Source organism: Periplaneta americana, chromosome 8, assembly GCF_040183065.1.
Source record: "Periplaneta americana isolate PAMFEO1 chromosome 8, P.americana_PAMFEO1_priV1, whole genome shotgun sequence".
In the NCBI taxonomy this organism is placed as follows: domain Eukaryota; kingdom Metazoa; phylum Arthropoda; class Insecta; order Blattodea; family Blattidae; genus Periplaneta; species Periplaneta americana.
The window spans coordinates 121,944,382-121,968,313 of NC_091124.1; the positions used below are offsets into that span (position 1 = coordinate 121,944,382).

A 23,932-nucleotide genomic window follows, 5' to 3' on the forward strand; every position below is an offset into this window, starting at 1 on the left:
ATCCATGTGATGTGATGCATTTTGCAGAGAGAGAATTTTGAACTTGACTATAGTTAGTTTTAACAGAGTTTAGTGCTATGAAATTGCAAGTTATTTATTTTTCAAGAGTTTAAAAACATTAATATTTGACGTAGAACTACGTCTTTTTTCTCACTAGATATGGAGGGGGCAACTTGGAAATTAAACTTCACGAAAAAAATACAGTCCCCTCTCACCATTGGGAACGGGAAGATAAGGAGAACAAGGGAACATAAGGAGAAAAGGGAAATGCAAGGAGAATATAAGGAAAACAAGGAGAGGACAAGAAGAACAAGGGAAATTCAAGGGAACTAGAAGGGAGAAATGAGAACAAAGGGAATACAAGGAGAACAAAAAAAATAAAAATGGGAACAAGTAAAATACAAAGAAAATAAGAGGAATAAAATGAGCACAAGGGGAATACAAGTAAAATAAGAGAAGTAAGAGGAGCACAAGGAGAATACACGGAGAACAAGGGGAATATATAGAGAATAAGGGAAATACAAGGAATGCAAGGGGAATACTGAGGAGTAGAAGGCGAAGACAAAAACAACAATGGTAAATGAAGAAAAACATAGGAAAACAGAAGTAGAACAGGAGAAACACAAGGATAACAAGGGGAATACAAGGATAAAATGGAGAAGAGAAGGAAAACTAGGAGAATACAAGGATAAAAAGGGAAAGACAAGGGAAACAAACTATACACGTGTCGATAGTTGATCTCACCCACACGAAATTCTATTTTGTTCTTTTCCAGTTGATGATCAGAGACTGTTGGATCTGTTTTGAAATGAATTGTTTGTCATCTGGAATATTAAATTACTTTTTATAAAACTTCTATATTACTTTCTTCTAGGAATACTTGATTCGCTTCGGTTATTTAGACGAAAATGTAATGAAAAATTCTGCACAGATTTCGGATGACGATATGGAAGCAGTTCTAAGCAAAGCAATTTCCAACTTCCAGATATTCACAGGTCTAGCAGTTACAGGTATATTCTTTTTATTTCATAAAGTGTTAAATTCTGGTTCATTTTACAAAATATTAACCCAGATATGCCTATTGTCCTTTTAAAAGGATTCAAATTACCCTTTCTACAGTTAACGCATTTGCTTTTTCACAGGTGTCACTATTACTGGTCTTAATTAGAGGCTTGCTAGGTGTGGTAAGACTGGTAATGGGAGTTCTGGTCACCGTTCAGTTTGAGATGTGCACGTGAGAATGGTTCGTTTATTTTAGCTATGGCTTCCGAAACGCAAATCAGATATAAAAGTTAAATATTGTTACACTTCGAAATTATTTTACAAATTGTTATAGATCAAATGACTCCTAATAAACATAAATATTACATTAAACAACAATACCTTTGAAATATCTATTCATTGCGACATTACAATGACGAAAACTTGTGTGTCCCTTTAAAAGAACAGTAGGCATATCCCCATACATTTTGAAATTGTCTCTCTTTTTTAAATTTTAGTGGATTTTCTCTGCATGAAATGCCATCTATGTTTGAAAATTATGCTACGGGCGGAATTTCATCTGAAATACAGACATATCGCTTTAATGCCGCCTACAAATGCCACTGAAGACGTAACAGATGAGGATTCAGGGGACAAACGTGATGTAACATCTACATCTATCTGGTTCACAGCTTGCAGCAGGAGCAGAAATATTTTCAGCATAGCCTTCTTGAAGAGGAGGGGAGAGGAAGGGGAACTAGGAATGGGGGACAAATTTGTTGCGTGTGAAGAGCAGACACAAGGTCATAGCAATATTTCTGCTAACACAGCATGATCTGAATAATTTCAAAGGAAAAATTATTCCGGGGCCGGGTATCAATCCCGGGACCTTTGGCTTAGCGCACCAATGCTCTGTCGACTGAGCTACCCAGGAACAACACCCGACACCGTCTCAACTTTTCCCTTTGTATCTACATACCTCAAGTGGGCTTACAAGACGCCAGAAATGCCACTTTGAGTGCACACAAACTCTGTGTAACTTGAATTGTGGTTTTCTGTTAACATATCTACAATGACGTATATATTATGAAAATATGGCTTTTAGGTATAAGTTAACAGAAAACCACAATTCAAGTCGCACAGAGTTTGTGTGCACTCAAAGTTGGGTTTCTGGCGTCTTGTCAGCCCACTTGAGTTGTGTAGATATGAAGGGAAAAGTTGAGACGATGTCGGGTGTAGTTCCTGGGTAGCTCAGTCGGCAGAGCGTTGGTGCGCTAAGTCAAAGGTCCTGGGATCGACACCCGGCCCTGGAACAGTTTTCTCCTTGAAATTATTCAAGTCTGCTTCACAGGGAACTACACCTGAAAGCCAGATTTGCACAGCAAGATCTGTTTACAAGTGGAAAACTGGTGATGTTCTGGAGGGAGGTAATGAGTAAACATAAGGTTCTACTGTTTTTCATTCAGCATTTTTGGAAGAGGTCTTATTTTCGTAAATTTAACATTTCTATCTAAATTGTCATTGTCATAACAATGTAGATTTGAGAAAATGAACTCAATCTTGTCTCTCGACATTGCCACACAATTGATTCATTATAAGTACCGTCACTTCTCTCCCAATATAACTTCCTCCACGAAACTCCAACATTTTTCCGCCTATTATCTAATAGCAATACAGTACTACTCAATGACGATAGCATTCTATAGTTAAAATGAATGTAACCACAATCAATCGCCCCTCAGAATAATATTAGTAATAATGATAAAAAACAATAATAATTTAACAATGTAATAATAATAATAATAATAATAATAATAATTGTAAATTATAACAATGACATTGTTTCCTTTCATATAAGCATAGTACACAATTCTTCCTCAAAATGTATGCTCATTTGCATATTGTCCATTTAAAGTGACAGCTGTTTCTAGCTCAACCATTTACAACTAGAATGTTTCGACACCATACATGTACTTCAACTATATACTGCATCAAATGTCATTTGTAAAATATACAAAAATTACCATATATATATATATATTTCAGGCATATCTGGGTTTTACGTAGTAAAAGATGTTAAAATATTAATTATTATACAAGTTTGTGAAATGGGTAGTATTTTCACAGGTGTGTAGGTTTGAGAAACGAGGCTTGCCGAGTTTCTAAAAATACACGATTGTTAAAATACAAATACAAATACAATGTCTTTTTCTTCGATAGCCTCAAATTATTACTTAACGCATACTTTGCTTACTTCACGCACTGGTATTGAAAAGGCTCACTTCACACACTGCTAACAGTGCGTGAAAATTGTACTTCACACACTATCGTACAAAAAAAATTTATTGTGTAATATGTAGCCTATATTTTCAAATGCTGTTTTGTTATTGATTACAAAATAATGAATATGATATTTAAAGCTGAAGAGCAATATTATGATAGAGATAAGATATTGTTTTAATCAAAGACATTGAAATCCTTTAAGTCCATTTGAAGAGGAGATAATTATTATATAATATTGGAGAAGAAATAAAAAGCAATTAAAATGAAACACTTCAACCCATAATAAATTTGAATATTTACTTGAGAAAAAAGGTCTTTGTAAGATGTATTAATAAAAAAAACTGTATTTAGAATAATTTAGAATTCTGTGTTTTAACAAATGTTTCAGGGAAGGTGAATTATGCCATAGTGGACATTATGAAAAGACCACGATGTGGAATAAAAGACGAAGAGCCTTCTGTAGGCAATATCGTACGTCAGAGAAGATACGCAACTTACAGTATGTAATTGCTTATTCTCAAATTTATATTATGTAATGCCATATATCAAGTATGTTACAGTGCATTATTTCCTTTGCTTTATTCAGCATACCCCATTACAAGATTGTAATATTACTTACCTACTTACTTACAAATGGCTTTTAAGGAACCCCCAGGTTCATTTCCGCCCTCACATAAGCCTGCCATCGGTCCCTATCCTCTGCAAGATTAATCCACTTTCTATCATCATATCCCACATCCCTCAAATCCATTTTAATATTATCGTCCTATCTACGTCTCGGCCTCCCCAAAGGTCTTTTTTCTCTCCGGCCTCCCAACTAACACTTTATATGCATTTCTGGATTCGCTCGTACGTGCTACATGCCCTGCTCATCTCAAACGTCTGGATTTAATGTTCCTAATTATGTCAGGTGAAGAATACAATGCGTGCAGTTCTGCGTTGTGTAACTTTCTCCATTCTCCGTTAACTTCATCCCTTTTAGCCTCAAATATTTTCCTAAGAACCTTATTCTCCAACATCCTTAATCTCTGTTACTCAAAGTGAGAGTCCAAGTTTCACAACCATACAGAATAACCGATAACATAACTGTAATATTACATGTATCAATATCTAGTATATTACACAATTATACTTACAGTGTAAGTCAAAATAATGGGCCTGAGTTCAATCATTTATAGCGTGAAATCTAATTCGTGTATCATATTCTGAAGATAAACTCTCGAAGCTTTAATTCCCCAAGTTATTTTCACTCTTGGCCTCCTGGAGCAAGTAAGGAAATTGGCGGCGACTGGAGGACAGAAAGTCTTCTATGTGCTTGAATGTCATGCAAACAACTCTGTCTTCAGTGTTGAGCGACATTTCCGAGCCAAATTCCCGTAGACCCCTTGATGGTCGTAAGTAGTATGCAGAATTTAAAGATAGGCCTACGAGTTGCCTACGACTGGAGAAGAGGCAGTGGAGCGAGTTCGTGCAGCTGTGGGGATATAGATAATTCCTTCGTTGGCCACCTCGTTCACCAGATCTCACTCCATGTTACTTCTTCACGAGTTTATGAACCACCGCTTGCAACGACGTTGGCGCGCTCGCATCAGAGCAGCAATCGCTGAAATCGACCCAAACATGCTACAAAGTGTTTGGCAGAAAATTGAACATCGGCTTGATGTGTGTTGTGTTACTCATGGTGTGCACATTATATACCTGCGATATGTCTGAATAAAACTTGGTGAATTCACCTTTGCGTACATACTAATTTCTCTTACTTGCCTAATATTAAACTTGAGTACAAAATTACTGAAGTCGAGCCTATCATTTTACTTTGTCTGTACATATTATTTCACACTATTATACTACAATATAGTCTTAACATATATACAGGGTGATTCACGAAGAAAGGTAAAAAATTTAGGATAAGATATCTTAGGCCATTTTGAGTGAAAAAGTTCATGTGAGCATAGATCCGTTTTCGAACGATGGCGGAGCTAGATGCTTTACCATATGCTGCCGACGTGAGAACTTGAGACAAGGTCAACGACTGCAATGAATGACGTAACCTTGAAATATGCATTGTGAGCGATGTAGATAAGGGAAAGAAACCGGGTGGTGAGGTATTACAAATGTCCAGTCGCCTGCCCTTGTCTGATGTAATGACACAGAACTCGCAGATAACACAAATACACTATCATCAGTTCACAGCAATTCAGTCAGCTACCTACAGTTTGTATGTTACTACGCTACAATTTGACACTCTTAACACTAATGTTACTGTGTTACAATTTGACATCTTAAACACTTAGGTTACTACACTACAATTTGACACTCTTAACACTGACGTTACTATGCTACAATTTGACTTCTTGACACTACACCTGCTTTGCTATAATATAACACTCTTATGATACAATTCGACAATCTTAACACTTATATTATTATGCTACAATTTGACACTCTTACGCTACAATCTGACACTCTTAATGCTTATGTTACTACTAGCCATACTCGTGCGCTTCGCTGCACTTTTAGAAATATATAAAGTCATTACATAAATAAAATAGGACATTTGGTCCAGGGAACATCCGTGTTTGATAGAAGGATAAATCGTTTAATATGTTACTTAATTGAAATTGTGTTTAATTAATTAAAATACGATCATTTTGGTCCAGAGAGCATTCATTTCCTGCAAGGATAATTCCTTTAACATATTTCCTAATTGTTATTATATGCAAATAATTGAAATAGGATCATTTGGTTCAGAGAACATCCGTTTTTGGTGCAAAAATAACTCGTTTAACATTTTTCTAAATTAGTCTTGACTGCATCCTTTAAAAATCACTCCTAATTAATGCCGATCTGTGCATCTTTTTTTTTTCTTTGTTAAGTTTATTTATAAACATTTTAACATCTGTGATCATGACGCATGTTTAGAATGTGTGCGTTGAACCCTCGGAATTTCAGTTGTAAGACGGCTGCGCGCACGGAAACATGGTCAAACGTTGAATTGCGTAGTGTGATCCGGTTGTTGCGTCTGAAGGGCACATCACCTGCAGAAATTCATCGTCAATTTGTTGAGGCGTACGGTGTGAAATGGCGCTTACGGCGGGAGGTACTGGACCATTCTAGTTACAGTCTCGACCTGGAATCCAGTAATTTTCATCTCTTCGGACATTAAAGAAGCATCTGGGTGGTAAGGCTGGCAGCATATTGTATCGGACATTCTGTCTAGAACCGTCCTATGTGACGGTGATGTATCGGACATTCTGTCTCGGACAGGACGGTTTTGTCTCGGACCGTCCTATGTGATAGTGATTACACGTATTATTATGAGGCTGCAACATAATTAATGCAATATCCGATGCAAAATGCTGCCGGTCTAAGCGATTCAATACCTATACGGCCGTTCAGCAAGCCAACATGACGTGCTTCAGGAACTTGACGCAGATTTGTTCTATGCCGACATCGATGCCTTGTTTTATTGTTGGAACAATGGTACAAACATGGTGACAATGTTGAAAAGTATTGCATACCAGTGCCCTACTACTGTGTATCAGTATATCTGCCTGTAATGTAAAGTTTGTCTATGAGAGCTCTTACTTTTGAAGTAAACTCGTAATTGCTTCGTGAAATTAATACAACCCTCTATGTTACATCATCTGTGGCCAAACGAAGTACAAGTAGAACTTGAATTGCATTCGAGTCTTGGAAAACACGCCCCCACGGGTTGACTGACATGTTTACCGTACTCAATGCTGTGTGTCCAGTAGTGTCTCAAGGACAGGTGAAGTTTAACAGTGGAAACGTAACATTTTGTCATGTCAAATTATTCTAAATATGCATCTATAGGCATCAGGATAATCAGAATATCGGCGAGGTATACCAGCTAATCCAAGAAAATGTTGTGGGAAGAATGTTATATTTACTCCTACAAATATAATTGCAAATTGTGCTTTTAACCATTTTGGGTTTATGGTTAAGCCTGTAAATAAAGGATATCATTGGACACCACCCCCTTGACGAATATCATATATTATGTATTTTAAAATAATGCAAAATAAACAAGCTATAAAAGAAAGAAACAAAGATAATAGCCATCGGCGTAGCTCAGTTCGCTAAGGTGCTTGCCTGCCGATCCGGAGATGCGTACGGGTATGGGTTCGATTCCCTTTTGAGCTCATTACCTGGTTGAGTTTTTTTAGAGAATTTCCCCAACCGTAAGGCGAATGCCAGGAGAACTATGGCGAATCCTCGCCTCATCTCGCCAAATACCGTCTCGCTATCACCAATCTTATCGACGCTAAATAACTTCGTATTTGATACACCGTCGTTAAATAACCAAAAAAATATATATATATATATTTTTTTTTTTCATACGGTTTTTTAAATTCCGCATTCTCCCAAGCAATCACTTAGCTTAGCCTAGATAATAGGTACTGTTTTTTCGCTTGCGAAACTTCCTTATAAAGAGATTTGTTTGTTATGTTCGATTAGATTTACAGAGGGGAGTGAACCGTCTACAGAATGACACTTTTGCCAAAAATATATGAACAAATTTTGTTGGCTTGGATATATATAAACAATTTTGTAAATTAATATACCCAAATCTACAGAATTTCACTATACAAATTGCAGCTGGCAAAATCAAAATCGAGATCCAGGTTTACAGACGATAATTTGAAGGATCAGCTCACAATTAATAATAATAATAATAATAATAATAATAATAATAATAATAATAATATTTATTAATACTATACACTTGAGCTACATTAGGCATTGCAGCCCGAAAGAGCAGAAGCTCGTGCTCGGGCGCAGTTCAGATCAGTTATACAAAATATATCACAAAATTACGAGAGTTCATTGAGCACAATCACATTAATAAATGGTAAAATACATACAGCATGTAATAACAGGGTCTATATACAAATAGAAAATACAGAAGTACATGAATATTAGAGTAACAATTTTAACTCAATTAGCTTAAACAATTAAATAATTAATCTGATTTGTTTCTTAAATCTATGTGTGTTAAGTGTACTTAGCTCAGGGTAAGCTCTAATTAATGTATTATATATTTTGGGTCCAAAATTTCTGCTGTGTTTAACATGCAATGACATATTATTCCCGGTTTCATACAACTACACTTGTGGGATGATGATGAGTGATTTGATAAACTTGATGGATTTGCTTTCTAGTAATCTATTTCCTAACGCACATTATTTTGAATTTGTTTCGTATATTGCAATATACGAATACATTTTTAAGTTTATAGTTTAAAATGTGAATATCACATGGTGTATAATATTTTGCAGTCCACCGAATATAGATTGGAATTAATACGGAGATTATTTAATTTACACTGTTGCAATGTACACTCTTCAACACAAGAAATGACCGCTCTCCTGTAGCGTAATTTCTTGAAGTCCACTTTGGGCAGCGCCTCGTTCACACGACTAGGGAAAGAATGTTTATTTTGCACCCAATTTTTCGCTCACATATATCTTTGTTCTAAATTATTTATAGCACTAGATACACAAAAAAAATAGAAAGAAGAACAAACAAAATAATCAAAGGAAAAACAGAGTGAATTCTTGCACTTGTGACCTCTCTTTTACTACACCGCCACGTAACCTCTAAACAATGAGTTTCCAAGTAACAGTTATGTGTTTTTAAGAGTTATTTCAAACACTGGCAACAAATTATTACAACTTTCCCACTGCATTAAACATTCACGAAAGCACAAGAAGTTAGATTACGACTGCCGATCATTATTTGTATCTAAGTTGATACCTTTGCTTTGCGCCAGCCATCACTGATTAAATTCAAACGCTGCTAGATAATCATACGTCATAATACGGCACCATGCTTGGCGGGTTATAGCAAACTCGGTGAAAGGCATAACTACAAAACTGAGTTGATCTACATAATTGTACGACCAATTGAAATTGTTTTAAAATAAGAATTTTAGAATTTTAAGATATTCATATGAAATTGCCTTCAATGCTACATAATTATAACCGCAAAGAAAAGGAGACTGAGATCAGATTAATTTGGATTCTAGGAGATCTGAGAGGAAGAGAGGAGACTTTTAAGTTCAAAACAAAATAGAGTCAGAATTTGTTTCTCGTCAGAAGCGCTAGACAAAACGAACTCGGACAGCCCTAATATTGGGAGATTAGCTATCTGCTTTCCATAGTCAATTATTAACATTTTTTTTTTTAATTCGAGAATGAATATACATAATTTGTTTCCAATTGAGTGATATTTCCACAAACAATCGACCCAGATTCATATTATAAAAGAGTAGCCTAATGGCGAAGTTTTGTATTTCTAACAATCTAAAATTAAAAAGCAAAGTATTGTTAGAAGCAAATAGAATACCTACACGAAGAGTCGTATCATGGGAATTTGTGCAAAATAAAGTTACATACATACTATATTTATGTCTTATAATGTACAATATAAATTAATCAATTAATTAGGTTTTTGTGCATTCCGGAGAAGAAATATATTAACCTATTCTCTCGTACATAATTTTAAGTACTAAATTTGTGTATATCTTTTAAATTACAGTTCAAAGAAATAAATTGCAAGTACTAATATCATTCACAACTTGATAAGGGAACTAAATTATCTCTAAATACATAAAATCTATATTAATAAATTATAATTATGTATCGACATTATTCTCGTAATGCTAATTTTTGTTATTATTTTTATTTTGCTTCGCATTATTTTCGTTTTTGTTTTTGTCATATTATTATAGTTTTGCTGCATTTATTTCCCATATTATTTCCTTCATCCTGCTATTTTTTGTTTTTCTTAGTTTTTCCTATTCTTTTATTTATATTGTTCTTGTGTTTTGCAATTTTTGTTTCCATTTCCCTTTCATTCTCATTTTCCTCTCTTTACTCCCTCTTCCTTACCACCAACGAAATTGCTACGCTCTCTGGTAATTTATTATTTTATTATTCCTAGGTAATAAGTGGGCGCAACAGGAAATTACGTACAGAGTATCGAGATACCCACAGAAAACAAGTCTGACCCGTGCAGCTGTGGACGAGGTGGTGCACAGAGCGCTGTCTACCTGGGCATCTGTCACTAATCTCACCTTCCATCGCGTTTCAGAGCATGCAGTTATCAATATTGCATTTGTATCACCTTATCAGGGAAACCACAATGTATTGAACAACAAACATATTTTCGGTTACACTGTATTTCCTCCAGGAGGGATGGTGTATCTCAACGATGAATGGCCATGGACTATAAGGAGAACTATTGCAGGTATTGTTATGATTTTACACTTCTGTAAAACTTCCATTACTTTTAGCACTCATTTTATTTTAAAGGATAAAGAAGTTTAGCTATTCTCAACCAAAGTTACTGTCGCTAAATAGAGGAAGGTCATGAGTCTTCAACCATTTAAAATTGAAATGTTGGTAAGGATTTGAAGGCAGTTATTTCTGATTGTGCTCAGGCTCCTCCCAAAACAAATATCCTGAAATGATCATTTCCAGGTATCGCTATAGCTGATCAGCATTTACACAGCGAATAACACATCCAAATCTCTAAACCGATAAAGTTTGACAAAGACAATGAAAGAAATTTACATCTATAGTTAACTTATCTGGTTTCTTTTGCTGAAGAAGTTAACTGATTCGAAACTCTAAGTCCAATACCAACAAAATAGTAGGCCCTAAATTTTAAGGGTAAATTAGAGAATACTGTATTAATGTGCGCAGAATATACAATTTTCCGGCAATATAACCGGTCATAACGCGAATATTTAATGGGGAAATTCGACCGCTCTCTCTCGGTGGGAAAAGAAATCGGTGGTGATTTAGGCCTATAATCCCTACACCAATAAAAGAGGTAATAACAAAACGTTATGTTGATCTTACATTTTATCAAAGCGTATGTTGAAAATGATGTCCACCCTTCTGGATGCAAGAATCACATCGGACAACTTGCAGATATTCAGGCAAGAATGCAGTTAAGTCCTAGGAAGTCTTCACGTCGATTAAACACAAGAATGTGACATGTCACAGAGATCAGCATTAAAAGGAGTGAAAATGCAGCACTTTTTATCCTGATAGAGTGACAGTGGTTCATCGATTACACTCACTAGCGATGGGCAAACCCCGAACCACTTGATAAGCAACCCGCAGAACCATAAAACACCACTTAGTTTGGAACGAACTGATAGATGGAGACATGAACAGACAATGAGTGCAGTGGTGTATTGCTAATTTTTAGATAAATAATAATTACGGTTTATGTATAGTTTAGACTACAGTCAACAAATAATACAAAACAACATTTTAATTACTTTCTTTTGCATTTGAAATTATTTCGTCAAAATCTGGGTTTACCTCAGATTTTGCTATTTTTAGTTGCGCCAACAGATGTTCGTCAGTCAAACCAGATTTGTATTTTGACTCGACATAATGCATTCGTGAAAATATAGGGACATCATTTTATTTTTACTAACATTTCTAATGTAAGAAGAAGAAATGACTGAAGGTCATCTCATAACCTGTGAAGTTCTACCTGATGGATCCACCACAGAGAAATATTGGAGAGCAAGAACGCTAATGGCTTCGTTGCCAAAGCCCGGCATTAGATAACAACAACAACATTTCTAATGTTAACCTGGCTATACCTTTGGATTAACGGTTAAGAACCGGAAACACCGTTTGCTACCCCCTTCCACGACTGGAGTTCGATGTTACTGGCGTAAAATACAAACAAATCACTTTACTAAGTATAGCAGGGAAGAAAAGTAGTTCATCCATTTACGTAAACTAGGAAATATCGCGATTTTGAGTTTGATAATTTTTATCAGGTTTTTGTTTAATCAAAATACAGTACAGTATTGACAATGAGTGTTTTTACTCAAGAACTGAGCTATCCATGTGCACGTATTCATTATGCAGTGTATATTATACTGTCTACAGCACATTAGCGTAAACTATAGAGCAGGGCTGGGCGTCGAGACCAGATCCAGACTCTAAACGGGGACGCTTAATATTCATCCGTGACTGCATCAACGCTGCGCGGTGTTCGGCAGGGAAGAAAGGGGATGAAGAAAAATCATATGGCTCCCCGTGAGAGAGTAGAATCTGCTCTTGCTGCCCAGCCCTGCTATAGAGAATGAAGTTAAATTGAAAAATAATCATAATATGGATATTTAAACACATTTTTTAAAATGGTGGCCGTTCATTTCGATACAGGCTTCAGTTCTAATGTGCATATTATCGCACTATAGACTATTGTACCTAATCCCAATTACACTTTCGTTCTTCGTACTAGTAACTCATGTTGAAATAATTCTGTACCTACTCTATAAAAGAGTACCTTACGTACTGTAAGTTCAAGCTTCACTTCTGCCCGATCCGAAAAAGATAAAATTACTCAGACATGCTATCTACTGTCCGTCCAAGTGGTTTTGTCGCAGGGTCGTAGAAAGGGGGAAAAAACGTGACAGTTAATTACTTAACGTGGCCCTTTTATTTAATTTATTTTGAACAGTTGTATAATATTACGTAGACGTCCAATTCTTAACAGAAATTAATGCTTCCAGAAAAGAGCTAAGACAGTCCAGCCACTAGCTGGCGAATAAAAGCTGGTGGGGGACACCGGGATACGACGTAGGCAAATGGACGACAGTACCTGTGCGAAAATGATTCAATATTGAAAGCTCTTTCGTCACTAGAAAACGCGAACATATTTTTGAAACGTACTGTTTACTATGACCGTAAGGCTACTATGACTCCTATATGCGGTATTGGATCTGTGTGGAGGACGGTCGAACTTCATTAGTAGAAGGGGTGGGAGTGAAGTACATTCAAAAACTCAGGTACAATAAAAATTGAAGTAAAAATAAAATGATGTCCCTGTACAATTTTTCGGCAATATAACCGGTCATAACGTGAGTATTTAATGGGGAAATCCGACCGCTCTCTCACGGTGGGAAAAGAAGTCGGCGGTGAATGGCAGTGATTTAGGCCTATAGTCCCTTACAAATAATATTCCAATAAAAGAGGTAATAACAAAACGTTATGTTGATCTTATATTTTATCAAAGCGTATGTTGAAAATGATGTCCACCCTTCTGGATGCAAGAATCACATCGGACAAACTTGCAGATATTTAGGCAAGAATACAGTTAAGGCCTAGGAAGTCTTCGCGTCGATTAACACAAGAATGTGACATGTCACAGAGATCAGCATTAAAAGGAGTGAAAATGCAGCACTTTTATTCTGATAGAGTGACAGTGGTTCATCGATTACACTCACTAGACTAGACAGCAGTTCGGAAGGCGGTAGGCTCCTATATGCGCCATAGCATTTCTAGTATGTGACGTCACAAGCTTGTACAGTAGAACCAATCAGAATCAGTCTATAACAAGTACTTCCAGAGTTCGTTTGTTCACGTGTGAGTGTTTCAATACATTGAATAAGTAAAACTAACATTTACTGTGTGTGTAAGATAAATAAATGGAAGAAGAGACTGTAAAAAGACAAGTATTGCATGGGGAGGCGCGGAAAATAGTGTTTAAGTTGTATAATTATTTTAAAAACGTTGACGAGCAGAACGCTGCCGGCCATTTTGATGCTGGCTGCAACGTTGCCAACGCGCAAGAAACGACTGCAGAAGCATGTGGTGTGGGATTGAGAACCGTGCAAAGAATATTGTTAGTGAAGAAAGAGGGTTTGTTTGGTGTCATGCTTACAGTAATCAACGGCTAAGGTCATTATTGTCTTTTGATAATTTAAATTCTCTGCTGCGCTATTTGTATTGCACGTGCGCGTGAAGTACGATGTGGCAATGTTGTACGCTGCCTTGCCCTCTCTATCTATCTCTCTCGACGCAAATGCTAGCATACTACCGCCTTCCTAATTGCCGTCGACTCTAGTGTCCATACATTTCGATTTCGGTATGTTACTAGATAGGCTAGCATTTGGCGAACTTATTTATTCATTTATTGCTGTTTTACATAATAGTTGAACTACACCAATGTTGAAAGCAGTAATAACAACTGAAGTTTTACAACAATTACAACAATAGAAACAATAGAAATAGAAATAATACATCAGTATAAAAAGATGATACAATAATATTAATAAAATTTGAGGACCCAATGAGCAGCGCTCATGTTCGGTCGTAGTTCAGATATACTACTGGGTTCAAAAAGTTCCCGGAATTTTAATACCATTTTTCATATTAATATATAACAAGGGATATTATACATTTGTTTTGTTGGTAACGTTCATGATGTCATTTCCTTAAAGTTTGTTGATAATGGCGATTGTTGGTTTTGAGTTTTAGGCAATTGTTTATCATAGTGTTTTGTTTGTTAGTCGCATTTTGTAATTATGTCCACAGAGCAACGTACAAAAATCAAGTTCTGTGTTTTGTTACACAAAACTCCTGCAGAGACATTAAGATTGTTGGAAGAAGCATATGGCGAAGCAGCAATGAAAAAAACTCAAGTGTATGCCTGGCATAAACGCTTTTCTGGTGGCCGCGATAGCATCAAAGATGACGTACGCAGCGGCCGACCAACAACTGCAACAAATGAAGCAATCGCTCAGCGTGTGCATAATGTTGTGAGGGACGACCGACGTAAAACCATAAAAGAGATAGCAGCAGAGGTCGGAATATCAGTCGGAAGTGTACACAATGTTCTTCATAAGCATCTCAACAAGCATTACGTGTCTCAGAAGTTAGTTCCGAAAATGTTGTCGGCAGAACAGAAAGAAACAAGAATGACTCTTGCTAGGGACATGATCAGTATGGCTGATGAAGATGGTGATTTCTTAAACAAAATTATTGCTGGTGATGAAACTTGGTGCTACTTGTACGACCCAGTCCCTAAACGACAGTCATCTGAGTGGAAATCGAAAACATCTCCTCGGAAGCAACAATTTCCTAGGGACACTTCCAAGGGCAAAGTTATGTTGGAAGTTTTCTTCGACTCTCAGGGTCTTATCCACCATAAGTTCATTCCAGAAGGTCGTACTGTAACGAAAGAATTGTACGTAGAAATCCTCCGTCGCCTCCGGGATGCAGTGAGAAGGAAACGTCCAGAAAAGTGGGTAGAAAACAACTGGTTCCTTATGCATGACAATGCACCTGCTCATCGCGCAATTATTGTAAAGAATTTTCTTGCCAGGCACAACATAACTGCTTTGGATCACCCACCATACTCTCCTGATCACTCACCACCTCATTACTTTCTGTTTCCCCGTCTGAAAAGTCATCTGAAAGGACGAAGATTCAATGCTGAAGAGGTTATCGCAAACGCGACGAGAGCACTAAGACGGGTTTCACAAAATGGCTTCCAGGAACTCTACACGCGTTGGCAAAAGTGTGTTGTTGCGGAAGGCAACTATTTTGAAGGGAATGCTGTAGAATAGTGTTTAAGGTACGTTGTTTCTATGATACTAGCAAATTCCGGGAACTTTTTGAACCTAGTATGTAGTGTTTATGTATAGTATAGTATAGTATAGTATAGTTCGGAAGTGTGTTGCTTGTAATACTGTATTTTTAGAAATTGCTTTATTTTCCATGATCTTGACATATGGAATTATGATGTAACTCAGGAGTGTAAGAAAAGACTGATCCCTATTCTTATGTGTTCTCTTTATGGCTTTGTCAATGAATTTATTGAGATAGTCTCTGTAGGGTCTATATAATTTTATTCTTAAGGGATTACGTTTCATAAGAAGTTAAAATGTTTGCGTTGTAGATGGTAGTTGCTCTGTTATGTATTGTAGTATGTTATCTCTTTTAATAAGTGTGGGACCGATAGAATCAAAATGGAGATATATCTTCTCGTTTCTGTGGGTTTCCGGTAAGACCTTATATAGGCTACATAATATACATTTCCTTGGTCCTACGTGACCAACACTTTGGAAATTAAATACTGTTTTCTTCACTTCCATCGTAAATTGAGTTGATAGACTCAACGAGTTGAAATATTTTAAGAAATCACCTAGAAGTTAGCATCTTTATCCTCCCTGATCAGCTCTATCTATATGAACATTTTGAGGACTGGTTTTATCATCAGCCATTCGTAAACCTACACTGTGGTTCCGGTTGTGTAGACCAGCGTTTCTCAAACTATGGTCCGCGGACCACCTGTGGCCCTCGAGGCTTGCCCTTTTGGTCCTTCAAAAAAATGCAGAAGAAAAAATAAAGTTCAAACGAGTTGCATATCACTCTATAGCTGAAAATCTTAAGAGTTTGGAAATGACACATGGCAATCGCCTTTCACTTTTTCTCCCAATACTGACATTTTATGAAATTTATTACACTATCCGTCTGCTGACTTCCCACTCTATTCTCAACAACAAAAGAGGGATTTAAAGCACTGTGAATGTGGTATATCTCTGCACATCTGGCGCTGTGCTTGTTCAGTTAGGGACTACCCAAATTCATAACAGAGGACCGAACCTTGTGATGTATTGATGGCTTTCTCAATAGTTTTGCCGACACCCAGTCTACACATTGAAATGGTCACGTACTGTACGTCGTAACCAATAATACAACTCTGAGGTCACAATTTAAAACTTATTTTCCAAGTAAATAGTAAATATGACGAATTTTCATGGGTTCATGATCACTTTCGTTGCGATATTGAAACTAACAAACTTTCATTGAGTGAAAGAGAACAGTTAATTGAACTCTCGAATGAAACCGGACTTAAAATGAAATTCCAAACGGAAGGTATAGTTAATTTCTGGACCTCATCACAAGTAAAAAGAGAATATAGTGAACTGTACAATGGTGCTTTAGAGGTTATACGTATCTGTGTGAGAAAGGGTTTTCATCACTAACTCTAATAAAAACAAAGTACCGAAACCGACTCGATGTATGTGACGATCTCCAACTTAAGTTTACCAGCATAAATCCAAATAGGCCTATAGAACAAGTGTGCAAGAATCGGCAGGCTCATCTATCTCATTAATATGAGAACCAACATTTATTTCTTTATTTTTAGTTAATAAGTTAAAGATTATCCAAACTCTAATAGCCTTGAATTATTAAAGAAACAAAAGTAATTTTTTTCTATTAACATTAGCTTAATTAGTTAATACTAATATAAAATTAATTTAATTTAATTAATTATTTTGTTAAAATATAAGTATACTGGTATTAAAATATGCTACAAAAATGATAAATTTACTTTCGAAGGGAACAAGAGTGAGGTGGTCCGCGGAACTGTTCCGAGTTAAAAAAGTGGTCCCCACTTCAAAAAAGTTTGAGAAACGCTGGTAGACGATACTGTCATAATCTGGCCCCATGACCACTAGGCCTATTCTTAGCGGGATTTCTTTGCCAGTATTAAAGATTGGTTTGCGATTGCTAGAATATTTCCAAACGTAGCCTGCAAGTGTTTGATCGTAGACTCTGCTAGAAATTAGTACTTTTAGCAATTACTCTTTGCTGAGTTAAAATTTATTTATTTTTGATTGCAACTCGTATATTTAATGGCTAAGTTTTCTAACTGAAATCTGCAGATATGTAGAAATCTGTTTGGTACAGTCTGTTTATGATAAAACTGGATATAAGCACTAATCTGAAAATATAGGAAGGCTGTAGTGAGTTTGAGGGGCGTACATTTTTATTAAAACAAGAAAACTAAAGGAATTAATTGATATTTTCACAATTCGGACGCTTCGAAGCGGAATATGTTTATTTTCCCCTGAAGCCAGCATCCCATTTCCAGCATTACGGACCAATTAGTGCATTAATTACGTTGCTATAGAGACTTTGTATTGCCTAGTGAATTGTAATATCAGAAATAGTTCTTTTTCACATTGTCCCTAAAAACAGTCAATATGTTTAGGTACGTGGTTCATTGAGCAAAACGCTGATCTCGATACTAAGAAATAAATACTGGAAAAGGAAATGTGGAAAAGGTTAAGGCAAAGCCTAACATTCACAAATGTGATTTTTGTGCGAAGCAGGCCACGCATTAGAATAAGTATAGACCTCCAGGGGTTCGCGCCCAATTACCTTTAAGCAGAAACATATACCTAAAGTGCGTTTCACGAATAGAGAGGGTTGTCTCCCCGGATTTTAAAATCCGTAGCAGGTCAGTTTAGCAGGAAGGCGGCAGAATTACAGAACGTTTCATAAGAAACTTCGTAGTATTGGTAAAACATTCATGTATCACTTTAGCTTCCCATACGTTCTGGATTATTTTGATGGTACATTTTATCCTTTGCTTTCTTCTTCTCCCACCTCACCTCCCCCTTCTTCTTTCTCGTCGTCGACCTGGTTGGCGAGTTGGTATAGCGCTGGCCTTCTATGGCCAAGGATGCGGGTTCGATCCTGGGCCAGGTCGATGGCATTTAAGTGTGCATAAATGCGACAGGCTCGTGTCAGTAGATTTACTGGCATGTAAAAGAACTCCTGCGGGACAAAATTCCGGCACATCCAGCGACGCTGATATAACCTCTGCAGTTGCGAGCGTCGTTAAATAAAACATAAGATTTAACATTTCTTTCTCGTCTCATTTTAACTTTCTTCTTCTTTCATCTTCTCTTCCTTTCTTTCCGTAATACTTTCACTTTCTCTTTGGACATAGTGGATAGTAGCCTGTAGCATAAGGTTACCAGATTTTTTCACAATTTCCGGGGATAATATCGACATATAAAAGGACTTTTAACATATATGTTAATTTTCCGTTCACTTATATTATTTTACGCAATTTAAAGATTTAAAGTACTAATACACAAATGCATTTATAGACTAAAATACTGTTTCATTGTTTTTTTTCAGAGGGGTGAATTTTTTTTGCAAATATTTTCTAGATCTCAATTTTTCAGCAAATTCCTGACAGGTGATGTTGAATTTGATTAAGATAGCAAACATGGCGCTGACGATGTCTAAACTCATTCTGGATTTTTGGAATGTTCATATCATGTTTATTAAAAAGCTCTCTCCAATGAACAATTACTTTCAGAACATACTCGTAAAGATAGTTCAATCAGCTTCTACAATTTTGCACAGGGAATCATTTTTTTTTTTCTCCAGAAAGAAAAACAATTAAAAATTCCACTCCATTTTGAGCAATGAATAACATTTTCTCCATTCCACTTTGCCATTTTCTCTAAAGTGACATATTTCTTCATGAAAGAAATTTCCTCAAATTATTTTCACCCGGGTCAAGTCCATCTACATTTGAAGAAAAATAATGGACTGGCTGTTCCAATTTTTCTCTTTCCAGGGTCTCAACAATATAATTATATTTCGTAGATACTCGTATATTTTCTTGCGAATGAATAACCCAGGCACTATGATATTGAACAGCATTTTCATAAAATTCATGAGTGACAATGAGAATTTTGTTGTGAAATAAGAGCCAGTTCTTCTAAAGATGCCCAGAAGTTTAAATTATATTGTAACTTTTATTTCAATTATAATGTAACTTTTATTTCAACAACAACCACACACCCGTCAACAATGGGTATTCCACTCAACACTGCAACACAGTAGTCGTTATTGCACTCACAGAACGACAATAAGTATTCACGTGGATTATTGAGAAGAACAACAATGTACTCCTAATCTCAACTAATGTTCACAAAGCAATAGTTACAAAACAAAACTGTCAGTTCACAATTCACAGTTCGTTCGCCTTGGCTAGTTCTTCTAGCTCACTCACTCAAGTTCACGGTACGTCGAACCCCAAGCCTTCCAGAAAACAGTTCACTGCACTTCGAACCGAAGACTTTCAGACACAGTTCACTGCACTCCGAACCCAAGACCCGGATACGCCGCTCTCGCCTGGACGCTGCCACAGTTGCGGAACTACTCAAGTTCACTGCACATCGAATTCAGGTTCACCTTGCGTGAAGACTAGCTAGCTGTCTCACAGCTGACAAAACTGACTCACTCTTTGCGGCTCACTTACCCTTTTATTTATTAGATTACACGTTCTCGATCGTTCTGTGTCGTGAACTTTCTGGGCCTCCACAACACTTGGACTCCAGACGTTTCCCTTATGTCCGTCCCCTTCACACTCCGCGTCGGGCACGCAACTCTCTCCTTTGCCCCGCCGCGCTTCAACGTCCGCCGAAGCTTGAGCCCGCGCGTCCCGCGCCTCCCTCTCCGCCGGACGCGCGCGTAGACTCCCAAGGCAACGAGAATCTTCCAGCACTGTTGCCATAGTATTAGTAATTAACAATTAAAATCCGGGGATATCTGGAAAAAAAATATATTAGATTCGGGGACATTCCGGTGACGAATTTTGTCCAGAAACAGAAAGAAAAATTCAGGGACCATCTCCGGGAAGCAGGATCCTCTGGTAATCTTACTGTAATAAGGTGCAATATTTGCAAATGAAACAACCATTTTCTCTATCTCACGAGACTCCACAATATACATTATCTCTTCAATTTCGCAGTATTATGTCATCTATAGGTATTTTTAATTACTGTGTCAAAAAATGCACTTACCAACTAATATTAAGATACTGAGGTTTGCTAAATTAAAACAAGTGAGAATGCTTCCACAGGCACGAACCTGTTCAATGCTCTGATGCACGAGCTGGGCCACGCTCTCGGACTCCGGCACTCCACCGTGCCAGGCTCCGTCATGCAGCCTTACATCAGCTTGAAATACGACCCGCACTTCAAACTCCATAGTGATGACGTACAAGCCATACAGGTGCGTATGTATGTGCAGTGGTAAATGCGTGGGAGGACCGATTTTTTTGTACAAATGTGTGTGAATTTTCTATAAACATTGCCAGAACAATATTATATTTTATACTGTACAGATCACTTTGTACAGAAGCATGTGAACTTTGTTATAACATGCAATATAGCGAAAACAATATTATTTACGGTGTACTTCAATAGAAATTGAACACTTTATTTTTCTATTAATGGACCTACATAGAAAACTGATTAACTGAAATTTCTTGACTAACCAAATAATGTAAATCTATACCTATATAACACTACTTTTGTGCAATATGAATTATCTACATGTGTTAAAAAAATAGATTATGAAAATGTGTTATCTGACATAAAAAATGAAACTTGGGATAATGTTATTAAGTGCGAGAATCCTGATATTAGTCTTGATAATTTTTATGAAATTTTGAATACGATTATTAGTAAAAATACTACGAATAAATTTATTAAACAATCTAGTAAATATAAAAAAATAAAGCCTTGGATCACAGTTGGTATCGTGAGGTCTATACGAACTAGAGATAAACTAGCTAAGAAAGTACATAAAGAACCATTCAATACTGAACTTAAATATAAATACAAAAAATATCGAAATATTCTAACAAATGTTATAAAATCCAGGAAAATTAGCTATTATTCCGAAAAACTAGAAAACAATCGAAGTGACCCTAAAAAATTTTGGCAGACAATTAGAGAGGCAACTAACTTAGAACCGAAAGTGAAAGACGATATAACGGAATTGTATAATAAAGATGGTGTATTAATTACGGGCAAATTTGAAATAGCTCAGGAGTTTAATAATTATTTTTCAAATATTGGTATTGAAATTGCTTCTAGTATAAGAACTAGGAAGAGTGGTAATTTTTGTAATAATATGAAACAACTACAGTCTTCTATGTTTTTGTTCCCCGTAACAGAAAATGAAATAATTAAAGATATTTCCTCATTAAAAATTAACATAAGCCCTGGTGAAGATACTATACCCTCCAAAATATTTAAACTGTTAGTATTTTCTTGGCTAAACCGCTTGTTCATGTATTTAATTTGTGCTTCTTACATGCTAAATTTCCAGATAAATTTAAAAATAATATAATTGTCCCTATTTTCAAATCAGGAGATAAAAATGCATGAACAATTACCGACCAATATATATATATATATATATATATATATATATATAATTTATTTCCAAGAAATAGTCTGCCCAGGCATCCTGGGTTGCCAAAAACACAGAATAACACACATATAAGAATAGTAACGATTACAGTTAAATAGATGAGTCAAATTGAAATGTGAACTAGGAGCTTAAATTTAAGAAATAATAAATTTGTACATATATTTGTAACAATCACGCACTAACGAATAGAAAAAGGGGGGGGGGATTATGATATTCCGTATAAATGATTTTTCAGAATTGTCACAGACCCTTTAATGGTTGAAGTAATTATTTTTGGAACGATGTCATGGATTCCGAATGTTTTGATATTGTTTACAGTTGATCGTGAGATGGTGCCCCTCGCTCCGATCATTAAACCATGTACTTCCCAGGTGCCTTCCATCTGATATTTTTCTCGAAAATACGGAATAGTAGGCTCATAAATTTGTTGTTTCTCTTTGTTGACCTCGGATGGTTGGGTCTGGCTCATCTCAAATCTAACAGTTGGGTCCAGTATAAAGCCTTTACTATTAGTCTTGTCTAGAGCCACGATGTCCGTTCTTCTAATTCCGCCGCCTTCAGACGCAACGCAGTGCACCTCTTCATGGACCTCGAAGGATTTGTTTCTAAGGACTTGTGCTATTAGTTTTCGGATGTTATGATGGCGTGAATTTCTCAGGAGTTCTCCATGCTGACAGGATCCTAGGACGTGTGCTAAGGTTTCAATCTCGTTGCAGTATCTGCAACGGAAACCGTCCAAGGATCTCCCATGAAGACTTCTCACTGGTGCTACGTTAGCATTCATCTTAATTGCGTCCCGCCATTCAGAGGAAGACAGACCCTCCTTAGAAAAAATCCATTTATTTCCGGGAGTATATTCTTGAAATAAAATAACACCTTTTCCTTTATGTGGAAGCGCACACCATTTGTCGTACTCTTGTTTCCTAAGATTTTGTCGTAGTTTATGGACATTGATGTTACTTATATCCAGATCTTCAGGTGGAATTTTTAACTTCCTTGAACAGACTTTCTTTTCTGCTGCTATGTTCTTTGTAGAAACGACAAGAGGAGTCGAGGTTCTCAATAATGTGTTGCAAATATTGAGATGCTGTAAATATGCTTCCCATTGAGCTTTACAAAGGCTGAGACCCTTATATTTACGTTCGGTGTACAACATCGCGTCGGACGTGTCTCCTGGCAAACATAAAATTTCCTTCACCGAACTTTCAATTAACTTATCCACATCTTCGAGAAACCGGTCAGAAAGCTAGTGAAGGGGAGCATTTTGAAGAGGATAAACAAGTATAGGCCAAATATACATATTCAAAACATTGAGTTTTTGTTCTGGTTTCAGAAGATAAGTAGATGTTAAAGCTTGGATCTTATTATTTAAATTATTGATTACTTTGGCACTGTCAAACTTAATGTCATCAGAAAAATTAATCCCAAGGTATTTGATTCGTTCATCTCCATCAATACTATTAACAATTGATCCTCCAAGATTCAATGTAGTACTACTTAATTTTCCTTTCTCGATGACAATGGTTTGAGTTTTAGATTCATTTAGACTTAATCCGATCTGTTGTAATGACTGTTTTGTTATGGTAAATATTTCAGATGCAGCAATTGTACTTTTAGATACAAGTGCAATATTATCCGCAAATCCTAATGTTACTACATTATTTAGATCCGATACAAGGTCATATCCAAATTCTTCAGCCAAAAATGTGGTCTATGCTGAGATTAAAAAGCATTGGGGAAAGAGGAGCGCCTTGCATAACCCCTTGTTTAAACGGTATGGGTTT

At 36.4% G+C, this 23,932-nt stretch overlaps 1 protein-coding gene across 1 annotated transcript in view; it reads left to right on the forward strand.

Moving 5' to 3' along the window:
- The window catches only part of LOC138705010 (stromelysin-1-like), a 62,875-nt gene that overhangs the window by 373 nt on the left and 38,570 nt on the right, over window positions 1-23,932 (forward strand). The window contains exons 2-5 of the mRNA XM_069833547.1: window positions 875-1,010; window positions 3,653-3,763; window positions 10,234-10,539; window positions 20,788-20,939. Coding sequence (XP_069689648.1) covers window positions 875-1,010; window positions 3,653-3,763; window positions 10,234-10,539; window positions 20,788-20,939 — 705 coding nt within the window. The remainder of the gene's footprint in view (window positions 1-874; window positions 1,011-3,652; window positions 3,764-10,233; window positions 10,540-20,787; window positions 20,940-23,932) is intronic.